Source organism: Aspergillus clavatus, genomic scaffold (genome assembly GCF_000002715.2).
Source record: "Aspergillus clavatus NRRL 1 1099423829802 genomic scaffold, whole genome shotgun sequence".
NCBI classification, from domain to species: Eukaryota; Fungi; Ascomycota; class Eurotiomycetes; order Eurotiales; family Aspergillaceae; genus Aspergillus; species Aspergillus clavatus.
Genome location: NW_001517097.1, coordinates 2,002,376 through 2,014,247, shown reverse-complemented (window position 1 = coordinate 2,014,247; position 11,872 = coordinate 2,002,376). Strand labels below are relative to the sequence as shown.

The window sequence follows — 11,872 nt, the reverse complement described above, 5'->3', positions numbered from 1 at the left end:
GTAGATCAGGGGGATACTCGAGCACGCCCAAATGGGAGACCATCATGTCCCGGACCCTCTCGTTCTTAGAGCTGGAATTGATACTAATAGCGATCGGCATGGAGGAGAGATATTTCTTGTCCAAGATTCTTACCCAAGATTTGCTTGGGCTCAGTCTGTTCATACTATTTATCTATATACCTGAATACTAGAACGTGGGCTCAGACTCCAAGTTTCAAACTGACGAGTAAGAATGGCCATTGCCCTATGGACCCATAGAGATTGGCAATACCTCAGGACTCAGGAGAGAAAGCTTCTCATCGGCTTGGTGCTCTATTGGACATGATGTCCTTCTATGACTCCGCCAAAGGAAGTACTATCCCAGCTATAACGGACCCTGACTGTCAATTTTGAAAGGTTGGAGTCTAGAAAGAGGCACTAGCAGGGTGGGAAGAGAAGATACTAAATGAAACTCAAGTCAGCGGAGACTTGTGAGTTATTCCCAAATGGCAACCGTCTCTTCAACAATCTCCAAGACCAGAATAGTTTGTCGTAGCAACCAATGGATCATGAGGAGTGGACGGGGTAGTTGACAGACGGGTACATGGGCGGGCTCAGAGACGTCGGAACAGCTCTGTCAAAGCAGATAGTTAGCTTCATTAGGCACATTAACATATAGGGGGTATGAATCCAGGAACAATACCTTATAGATAGTTCGCGGAGGACGTTGACAACTTGATACAAACAGCGCGGGGAGTGCAGCAAGTTTCATTTCAGACACTGTCGATTCTCGCTGTTCTCCGCAACAAAAGACACACACACACACAGAGAGAGAGAGAGAGAGAGAGAAGCAGATTAAACGTTATTGGATTGCTTGAATCCAAACCTTTTTACCAATAGTCTGGTTTAGCGGGAAGATCGTCAGTCGTTTATCACCTTAATTGTTGCCACCATCCCCGAAATCCTCGTAAACAGAGGTCTTAGCAATCTCACCGGAAGATTGTTATCAAGAATAGATGCGTAGAAGTTTACGTCTGCTACATTCGATCTCAAATTTTTAGATGTGATTGATATCTTGACACTGTTGGAGTTGTTGTATCGACATGGATGAATGGAAGAAGCACGTTAGGAGAAGCAATGATCTTGGGACGTAGGAACGACGACTCCATACTTTCCATACTTCCGTAGGGACTAGTGGCATACCAATCTTGCCGATCATATTCTACCTGCGTGGGAATCGCAATTCGAACCCAACAGAGTCATTTAACAGACAAATGACAAAGTGCAGAAGCTCAACAACGAGGCAAGTCTAATCACGTCTTCCCTTCGAATGATTGTCATCTCTTGAAACTTCGAAATTGACCGCTATTACTCCGAAATCTCGTGCCGACCTGTCCACTCCGACTGCCCCAGAAAGTAGACCTCGGATCCAATACGGTCTTTGAAGGGGTAGTTGGACCTATCCTCCCCTGAAGTTCAATTGGAAACCACACAGTACAAGCATTTGAAGGAGCCTGATGACTACTGCTTTTACTTGAGATCTTGGGGGCCTTGCGATGAAGCCTCATATAGAGAGTATCTCGCGCACTTCATGGGGAAGTTTGGTGCACGACCGTGCGATACTTCAGAGCTACATCATCCTAGTCTCCGAGAAAGGTGTTTGTTCTGTCTGTCATAATTTCACTTACTGGATACTAGAGTAAATGGCTGATATCACGGCTTTGATTGCTATTATATCTAATTCAAGATGATGAGATGACTGTCAAGTAGATACAAGACAAAAGAGCCAGGCTCGGTGTTTCAGTAGTACAGAGTAGATCATAGCGGGATAGCAATTCTCTTGATACCCTTAAAGATGATTCAAATGCTATATCTACTGGATGCGTTCTTGTCCAGGTAAAATGTATCCATCATTCTTGAAGATATCCTACCCTGGATGTACAGTTTGTACTCATCATACATGCCCCTGAATCCTGTCGTTTGGCTGATTGCAATTCCCCCTCATACCTTTTGCCAAACCGATACGAATACATGTGCTATCTTCCAGTATTTTGTTCCAGCCCAGGTCGACCCTGTGGTCTCTTCCCTGCAATACCTTCAAGCATTCGATCCAGCCTCCTCTCAGTCTTTGACAAAGAAAATCTCATCTAACAGTCATCGTACCTCATAATCTCTACCGTTCTATGAATCTGGCGTCAGACTCCCTTTGATCTAAACAATGCAATACTGCCCAAAACAAGCTATTAACATCATCAAGCCCACTATGAGCAGACTTCAAGCCTTCCATGCCTTCGAGATTTCTCAAGCCGAAGGGAGTGAACTATTCATACAACCAATGCCTAATAACCTCGCGTGCCATATACAGGCTTTAACCGCCCTTGAATGATCTGATAGTCAAGCGAATGGCCTCCATCCGTCATCACACAGGTAGCCCCTCTATAATCGCCTTCCCATTAGCTCGTCCAAGAACATCCCTAATCGGAACTTGTCGGTCTTATCTTACCAGAGACCAGAGAGATGGAAGTGGTACAACAGATCAAATAGACCTGCAGCATTGACCAGCGCAACAGGTCTCGCCCACTCGGCACGAAAAATCATTGGGCTGGAACCAATACTCCTGACGACATGGAGAGCAAGAGCTGTCGATGCTGTAACATTCGCGAAGGGGACGACTCGCTGACGCGAGCAGAACACATTGTGCCACAGAGAAAACAATTACTTTGAAATGCATCGTCTTGCTTGGATGGATAGGACTCGCGGTTTCTAACCTTAGTGGAGGATTTGATTGTGATACAAGAAGTTGGAAGGGGTGAATACTCAGGTGGTTCGCAATTCATGCGTGCTTAACCAGCTTTATATGCTGCGAGAGCCCTCGAAAACGTGGTTGATAGACCCGTGTCAAGAAGCTCGCTATCCCAGGCAAGAACTCGGTGTGGCCGAGTATCTGATCTTCTATTTGACTTTCTTTGTCTGACCATGCCCGGTACCATCCCGAAGGTGTATGGGTGCCGTCATTGCTACTCCAAGGTGACACGATGAACAATATAAACCACACAGCTAAGTAGATCGTATTGTCTTTGATTCCGGTCTCTGGTTCGGGGTTTTCCTCTTACAGAGGGTCTATGTCGATCAATGTTGAGGTTAGGATGGCAGATGAGGTCGAAGGAGAGATTCTAAATGAGGAACAACAAAAGCCCAGGTTCATTTTGTCAGAGGGAAGTTCCGCGAAATAATGGTACGAGGAATCCCAAACTGTCTGGATAAGTCATTGGCGAGCCATACTTGAGACAGATATATATCACTCGCATAGATAGCACATCCATCGAGAAGTACTCAACAGTTACAACAGGATGTTCGGCATCTCCACTTTCAATGAGAATGCACCATTCCAGTGTTATGTGATATCAACCAGGCTCTAATGGTTACAAATGCTTTCTCTGCAACAGAGTTGGTGCCATTATTCAGATCCAGCAAGCCCAACAACAAACTGGCTGTGGCTGAAACTTGATGGATTGCAGGATGTGGCTGGAGTGTTTTGGTTGTGGCTTGAGTTGTTTTGTTTGCGCTGTTTGCCTGTGGGGGGAAAACACAGGTTTACATAAGCGCCATGACCCTGAATGTTGTTTTTCCATGGGGATGCCTGAGGCAACGGGGTAGTTGTCCTGTCAACGAGACGCACTAAGCCTCCTTGGGACCATCATAACATAACAGCAGCCACTTAGCGTGCATCTCGGTTGCCCAAATGGTCTCATCGGCCTCGAGCTCTAGCTTTCTCCTCCATCTCGTGCAGCCTGCGAAACATTATTGTTGTTATCGTCTCCTCGCTTCTCCTTCTTCTCTGTCTTCTTATCCTCTCCTTCTTAAACCCCTCATCGGAATCCTTCTCGGTCCACTCTGTATATCATCCTCGTTCGTGGCCCTCGTTGCCTCTGGTATCATTACCTTACTCGCTCCCTGCGTTGGATCATCATACATCTATTTGCTTCCTGAGGGCGTCAAGAAAACAGTTAGATCATGCTTGTTTAGGCTGGATCATCCTTTTCTCTCAATCTATACTATCATCATTGCCGATTTGTGGTGAGAAGCGCTTCGAGCCTTTGCGGTCCCTTTCCTTGCAAAGAGACTTCGCCTTATCCAAATTTGTTGTCGTACAATTATTCCATCTCGCTCAAGCTTTGACTGCATTGCTGCTCTCAGCGACTCCATCATCAACAAGCAAAATGTCTGGAAACATGGGTAGCCAGTGCCAGGTCATCGAATACATCCAAGGTGCGTGCGTGTCTTTGTTTTGATCCTCTGGAGACGAGTTTTCAAAACAACGATTTTGGTCCCGTCGTCATTTGTTACCATGAGGGATGGAACCTGACATTCAATTCACGCAGATCGGCTCTACCTCGCGTCCTATGATTCTCCGCCCGACCCGAAATCACCTTTCCCCTTCCCATTGGATCAGTCCAAGTCTCCAAGCAAGCGTTCGGCGCGCAACCAGCCCCAGACACCCAGCAAGAAACGGTCTCCGGTCTATTTTACCGCGGATGACAGCCTGTTCTATAACTCCTTCCATGCGGACTTCGGGCCTCTCCACATTGGTCACTTATATCGGTTCGCCGTTCATTTCCACGAGATTCTTGGAGAGCCTGCAAACAAAGATCGAGCGGTGGTCTTCTACTCAAAGAGCGATCCACGGAGTCGTGCAAACGCAGCATGCCTAGTTGCTTGCTACATGGTCCTCATCCAATCTTGGCCGCCACATCTGGCCCTGGCGCCTATCGCGCAGGCTGATCCTCCATACATGCCGTTCCGTGATGCGGGATATAGCCAGGCAGATTTCACATTAACCATCCAGGACGTGGTATACGGAGTTTGGAAAGCGAAGGAACAGTCGCTTTGCAGTCTAAGCAGCTTCAGCCTTGAAGAGTATGTGGACCCCTGGCTGATCTCACTTGACCCCGCCATTAACTGGAGTGTGTAGATATGAAAAGTTTGAACGAGTGGACATGGGCGATTTCAATTGGATCACGCCCGACTTCCTCGCCTTTGCGTCCCCTCAGCACCAGCCCATCGCCCCAGTGCCTTTCGATACTCCTGAGTACGATGCTTTGCCGTCGACAATCTCCGAGGTCATTTCATCCAAACTTCCTCTCCCTTTCAAAAATGTCCTGGCACATTTTGCATCTCGCGACGTTGGGCTCGTCGTGAGATTAAACTCAGAGCTATACTCCCCATCCTACTTCACAGCCTTGGGCATCAACCACATTGACATGATCTTCGAGGATGGCACATGTCCTCCTTTACCGCTTGTCCGACGGTTCATCAAGATGGCGCATGACATGATCACAGTCAAGAAAAGAGGTATCGCAGTGCATTGTAAGGCTGGTCTCGGGCGCACAGGCTGCTTGATTGGTGCTTATCTCATCTATCGATACGGTTTCACTGCGAACGAGATCATCGCATTCATGAGATTCATGCGTCCTGGCATGGTTGTCGGCCCACAACAACATTGGCTCCATCTCAACCAAGGCTCATTCCGTGAATGGTGGTTTGAAGATAGTATGAAGGAAAAGTTAGCCCAGATGCAGACAGCACCCGTTACCCCAGGAAGACCATCTACCAAGCAACGTGCCAACGGCCCCATCGCAACGCCACCCAACAACAGTCACTCCAAGCGTTCCGCGCTTGGAGAAATTGATCATAACGAGGGCACTGGTACGCACAGTGAAGAGTACCTCCCTGCACCAACCCCCGGACAACCCCGCAAGTCTCACCGAAAGGATTCTCGCCACCACCCTTACGCCCGCACGACTTCCGGTACCTTGCTTGTTGAGAAGGAGATGAGCAAGACAGAGCACACCAGGACTCGCAGTTCTCGCCTCAGCAACGATAGCAGCGAGAGCGAAGAGGAGATCCAACTCCGTATGCTGGCCAAGCGTTCATCCAGGTCCCCTGTCGCATCGCCAAGCCAGCGATCAGTCAGCCACTCTGCAACGGTGACTGCAAGCTATACTTTGACGGACGGTATTCACGAGGATCAAGAGAATTGGGGCGAAGCGGGACATGCAGTCCCAAAGACTCCTGTCAGCGGCAAGAGTGGAAGTGGGGCAATGTCTGTCACCAAGGTCCGTTCGAGCCCTCGTCGTGCTACCGACAGCAGAAGTGACTCCAAAGGCGTCCGCAAAATGAGCGGTCGAATCGGCAGCGCAGGGAGTCCTTTGCGGGTCAAATAGGAGACCAGTGATTTGTATTCACTGCGATTCTGATTCTTCTGCGCCAAATTTGGGCTTCCAACCCTTCCCTTCTATTCTCGGTCTTGTAGAAGACCATCTTACATACCCCGCGCCACTTTGGCATTTTCTCAATTCTTTTCAATTCATGTTGTACCTTGTTTAATGATCTTTCTTCTATCCTGGTTGTCAGTTGGTGTTCCGGTTTCAAGGCTTGAAGGGTCTGGATATGTGCGTTATGGCGTTTGGTTGCATCCTTGATGATCTGACGATCTAGAAGTTGGCACTCAAATTATCTGGCTGTGAGACACAAGGCTCTCAAAGTCTCGCGTATTTGCTTTTCTGATCGTGTCGAAGTCTCCCCAGATGATCATTTAGTTGATTAAACATGATGTATGTGTGTCTGTGTGTGCATGCGCGCCTGTGTATACAATCTACTTGAAATGATAAGGTTCATGATTTCCAAGAAAGAAAGTAGTTTCGCCCCAGGGAATGTACCAAAAAGTCGAAGGGGATGTGGCTTTGCTGCTCAATCAACTGATCTCAGACATCTGCAGATTGCTCAACCTCAGATGTCATGCAGGGCGCGTATCTGCCATGACCTCATTTACTGATGGCGCTTAAGAAGGATAGTGCAAGTGGACATGTCAAGGGAGATGAACACCATTCACAGTAGTGGAAGCAATCCTTATATATGCGTCATCGCTGTAACCTGCTTTCTGAAAACCTCTCCCTCCGAAGTACGCAGACATGCAGTATATGGGGCGAGGAGGTATCGCGCATTCACCTGGACTCATTCCCCAATGACAACTTCGAAGGCTTCCATACCCATGGATGACGCTACTTGGTCTAACCATTTGTCCACAGGACTCATTTTCTGACCATTAGTCGGGACGAAATGGTCGTCTTCCCCACGATTGTGAACCTGGAGACGATGCGAAATGGAATCATTCTGGGTAACCCAAATGAGATCTCACCCTGTAGCGAGTCCGTTGATGATGGCGAGAATGACGACATCGGGCTTTCGAGAGGCGAGTCGTCCGCGCTGCATAGTAGAAATACCTCGCGCTGATAGACGGCAAGGTTATGTAAAAGGATACCTAGGATTTTGAAGCAATTGCTGGTGCCGCGCAGAACACCGCTCGCGAAGCTCTGTGGCAGGTTTGACGGTATAGGGCCTATGAGTGTCATTCGGCCGTCCGTGTTCCTGTGCCCTTTTGAAGAAACGACGAGCCGAATTTCAGCTGCTAAACCCTGTATCATTTGTTTACAATGTTGAACCTGTGTGACCAGCTCATCAGTTTCCGAGGGAGATTTCCTTGGTGTCGCATGAAGATGTTGGTTTGTATGATACATGAGTCCGGGGATCTTGACTACCTCCATGAATAGTCGATCCGTCCTGTCGATGAGGGCGGAGAGTGTTGCGTTCGCTCGAGGATCAACCATGTCTTGCTTCCTGATTTCACTGATCAGAGCTTGCCATTCCGGCTTCTCGAAGAGGCATGGTTTGCCCTCAATAAAGGCAGCAGCGGCAAGAAAGCTGCGGAAAGAGAGGTATAGGCAGCGGTCGAAACCAGTAAGGTGAGATTTCGCTCCACGGAGGGACATCAGCAAAGCAGCACCGGCAGCATGCTGGACCCATGAATCCTCCTTCGTCTGGGAGTATGCTTCGAACATGCTAAGTAAGATGGAAGTGCTAACACTTTCCCTTGACCGCATGATTTCCTCATGCTTGATTATACCACCTAAGGAAACCAGGGCCTTGGAGTACATTTCACGGCTCGATTTTTGAAGTGTACAATCGTAATGGGACCGCCCCATGAACACAGACGTAATGCAGAAAACAGCAGCATCTAGTGCGGCATTCTGACCCAGTACATCGGCTACATACGATGCCCAGGGGACGTGGACACGATACTTGTTCAGCCCAAACCAGCGCGGAAATGCCGTGAGAACAAAGTCGCGGAATATTTCAGGCTGCTGTCTGGTCATCGACTTCGAAACTAGAGATGGGAACAGCTGCTCGTCAATTGAATTGGCTGGAGATACGTGATCTTGCTGGCCCTGTTGGGTTTTGTGTACGTTGACTAGGTTCGTTGATCGCGCATATCGTTTCTTGATTAAGGGACCTTCGTCCATAAATTTGCGAGTTTTTGCATAACCAGGACAATGGACGCCATATTTTTGGCACTGGGAGCATGCGGGCCGCAGAGCATCGCACTGTGTTTTTAATCGTGTCAGATCTCATATGTCATGTAATGGGGACGCTATAAAGCTGGGCTCGAACCTTGACACGTCTTTTGATGCAAACCGAACACCCTGTGCTTCGCGGAACGCCGACCATGCTGACCGACGTGATCCTACATGCTCTCACTCACTTGGAGCTTATGGAACTGGTAGGGTGTATTCCTATAATGACTAACTTGTTATGTATTAAATGGTGACCTGGACGCGACCATGAAATAGTGAAGAGACCCCCCTAGAGAGATCGGGCGTGGGCGAGTCAGCGGTGATGAAAATCAGCCACGAAATAAAATCATAGGAACATGGGTTCGCGTGGTCTCTTCTGTTCTTCGATCCTTCATCACCATTGTCCTCTAGAAATCTCTTAACTCTTTCCTTTTTTGAAACTCGAGATTTTCGTTGGTCAATCGCACCCTGTGGCTCTTCTGGGTTCTCCGCTCTTCAAGTCCCATTGTCCAGGGGGCGAGGCAGCAAGAGCCTTTCTGCTGATCGACCAGCGGCGAGGACGGTTCAACATCGAACATGACGAATGAGGAGGGCGTTCGCTCAAGCGCAGTCTTCAAGCGTTAGTCAGTACTAACTTGCAAGTTGGTGTTAGCGGATCAACGGAACCGCCCAGCGAGCTTAATGCAACAGTTGAACCAATCTGGAATGTTTATCCTACGGGCCAAGCGTGGGCCCGTGGAACGTGAATATTCAGGATCTTGGCTTACCTCCTTCTCATAGTCTTATTCGCTGTAACCAGGAATTGAAGAGGTGTTCACAGCACTGTCGAGTTTCGGGTGTGTGGGTTCCAGATCTGTTCTTGACTTCTTGGTGACAAAAGGCAAACTGAAATCTTGGTTGCAAGAAATCGGAATTCAAAATCATGAATCCTCGTTGCCGCATGGGAAGTATTGATTCCTGAGCTGTTTGTGACAAAATGACAGAATTGAGAGGTCAAAATGATAAGTAGATATGTTAAATGAGGATGAAGTGGGAGATTGTGCCTTGGAGAAATCAGAAAGTCAGAGCGAGTTAGTCATCTATAATCCTCGCTCGGTGGTCCTCTAGACATGGTTCTCAAGCGGAGATTCTCCGAGCATCCAATGTTCGAAAGCATTCGAAGTCCGCTGCGGCTGTAATATAGTCTATAATCCCCAATGCTCATACAGCAAGCATGAGCTCTATGAGGAAGATTAAATCTGCCAAGCAGATCAGCCGTTGTCATCGAGGCTTGAGCAGCGACCCTAATTTTTCACACATTCCATCGTTTGTCTCGAATGCATTCATCACGCGGGGAAGGATCTGCTATCTGACAATCATGACATTCGTCGAAGTCCCATCGCGCATCCTGGTGTGCAAGACTACTTTAAAAGGCTCATTGCTGCGGGATTCGTCCAACTCTGACGACGGCTCTTGTGGCTCGTCAATCACTCTCATGGCGATAAAATGGCAACCGGCCTTGAGAAGCTGGCTGTCCATTGTGGCAAGCAGTCGTAACGTTTGATGGATGTTCCATATTCCTTCACGCGGCCCTTGGTATCCTGCTAGCCAATGTTTCACCCAGTTACGCAGACCTGGGTTTTCCGACCAGCGGTAAGCACCAACCACGGATGGAAGCATGCCATAACTGTATGTGAAAGACTCGCCAAATCTTGTGGGTGGTATTCCCGCCGCGATGCGACATATGGTGAGTGCGGTCTGCTCTGCATCGGGAGGTAAGATCCGTCCTGCATCTGGAAGATACCGAGTACGTGCGCGCATTCCTGTGCAAAGATATGCTGCATAATTAACTGCCGAGGTGCATTGGTCAGTGGCATTTGGAAATACGAGTGCAGGCACACGTATTAGGGCTGTTTGGTCAGGCGACGATATCGTCAGATAAGCTCCCCCAGAGTCCTCATCTACAGGTACTTCGTCAAAGGGAAGGTCATCTCTCCAGCCGTCCAGTTTGCAGAGAAGTTTCATACTCTTACTTGACCAGAAGTTGTCGAGCTCGGGCTGCTGACGTTTCTCGATCTCCAATGTCGTCACCTCTTCCACCAATAAGAGCATCCTATCTCGTAGCTGAGAGGATTGCCGCAGAAGGAGATCTAGCCATTCTGAGATTCTTGTTGGCATGGTTTTTGCAGTGGTAACTGAGTAGTCTCTGTTGTACAAGCGCAGCAGAAGCGCCATCCTTGCGAACGCTATTACTAACAGCATACCCGTTGGGGTTTGCACAAGCTGTTTATGGGCGGAGCTGAGACACAATGCAGCACCTTGCATGTGCGAACGCCATGAAAGTAAAGCGCCTCGCTGAAGTTCGAAGTTGGCCAACAGCATGGTTGCGGCGAAAAACGAAAGAGCTGTCTCGTCTTTCCAGGAATGACTTGAGTTACCTACGGCGCAACTCAAGGATAATTCTGAATTCAAGCCTTGGACAGCTCTAAGAGTATGATGGAAGGCATGGCGACGTAGTCCTACCGAAGCTTTTCGAGAGGGCTGGAGGGCTGACAAGGTGAGAGCCGCAAGACCCATGGCAGCGCTATATACGTACGGAGACATAGGGCGTGATTGCAAAAAGTCTGAAAGAGGTAAGATTTTTGACAAGCTTGAGAGCTGGCCCTTCGCGGAATATTCGAAATACGTATGATCCTCAGGGAATTCAAAGACTCCAATCGACGACAAAGATGAGTTGTGCAAGATTCGGCCCGGAGAGAGCATATAATGAGCAGAAACCCGCGAGGGGGGTATCATATAGGGAGCCTGGCTGATTGAAGGCGTATTAGGGGAGGATTCAAGAGCAACTGAATACGTCAACAGCCTCTCGTTGTTGTCGAATCCCTTCGCGACATGATGTTCAGTGTCGGAATCGTCTGGAGTCGTTGGATCCCTGTGTAAAGCCACTCGTGGAGAAGTATCCTCATTCGTCAGGCTGTCAACAAAACGTGCATCTGGAGACTCGGATGGGGGCGGCGAAGGTGGCCCTTTCACTGTAACTGAGAATTGGCTGCTGGATTCGATAAATGTGCTATCTGGGTCGCCATTCTTCTCGCTCTTGGAGCCCGAAGACCTTCCTCTCTTCCCAACGTTTCTGCCATTCGCTCTGGCAACGATCAAATTTGTCTGGTCTTTGAAGGTGATCCTTTGCGCATATCCTTCACATGGTTGATTGATTCGTCTGCACTATAGTGGACTTAGCATTCAAGATCGAGCTTGACAATGGCATACGACTCTTAGTGAAGCTTACATTATTACATCCCGGTTTCGTCTCGTCGCACTTCAGTCTTCTGCGGCGGCACGTCAAACAACCCGTTCGACCACGCGAAACGACGTTTCGCTTTCTGACGGATCTGCCACTTGAAGCGGCAAGGGACATTTCGGCTCCGGAGAGACAGCGTTGATGTTGTATGGCAGATTATCTTGTGTTATTGGATGGATGGAGTAATGTCGACTCAAAAGCA

The 11,872-nt window shown here is 48.5% G+C and overlaps 3 protein-coding genes across 3 annotated transcripts, besides 2 other annotated features; 1 reads left to right on the top strand and 2 right to left on the bottom strand.

Moving 5' to 3' along the window:
- Positions 1–805: 805 nt before the first annotated feature.
- Positions 806–828: a microsatellite.
- Positions 829–3,500: 2,672 nt separating this feature from the next.
- Positions 3,501–3,538: a microsatellite.
- A 661-nt stretch (positions 3,539–4,199) lies between these two features.
- Positions 4,200–6,203, top strand: cdcA (phosphoprotein phosphatase CDC14; the record flags this gene model as incomplete). Its single annotated transcript, XM_001271220.1, has 3 exons — positions 4,200–4,248; positions 4,362–4,896; positions 4,952–6,203. The coding sequence occupies 3 exons, from the start codon at positions 4,200–4,202 to the stop codon at positions 6,201–6,203; spliced, it is 1,836 nt and encodes a 611-aa protein (XP_001271221.1).
- An 867-nt stretch (positions 6,204–7,070) lies between these two features.
- Positions 7,071–8,192, bottom strand: ACLA_040100 (uncharacterized protein; the record flags this gene model as incomplete). The annotated part of the gene is made up of 1 exon (XM_001271219.1): positions 7,071–8,192. One exon carries the CDS (start codon positions 8,190–8,192, stop codon positions 7,071–7,073), a length of 1,122 nt encoding a protein of 373 aa, XP_001271220.1.
- Positions 8,193–9,734: 1,542 nt separating this feature from the next.
- On the bottom strand, positions 9,735–11,787 carry ACLA_040090 (uncharacterized protein; the record flags this gene model as incomplete). The annotated part of the gene is made up of 2 exons (XM_001271218.1): positions 9,735–11,594; positions 11,659–11,787. The coding sequence occupies 2 exons, from the start codon at positions 11,785–11,787 to the stop codon at positions 9,735–9,737; spliced, it is 1,989 nt and encodes a 662-aa protein (XP_001271219.1).
- Between the last annotated feature and the right edge of the window lie 85 nt (positions 11,788–11,872).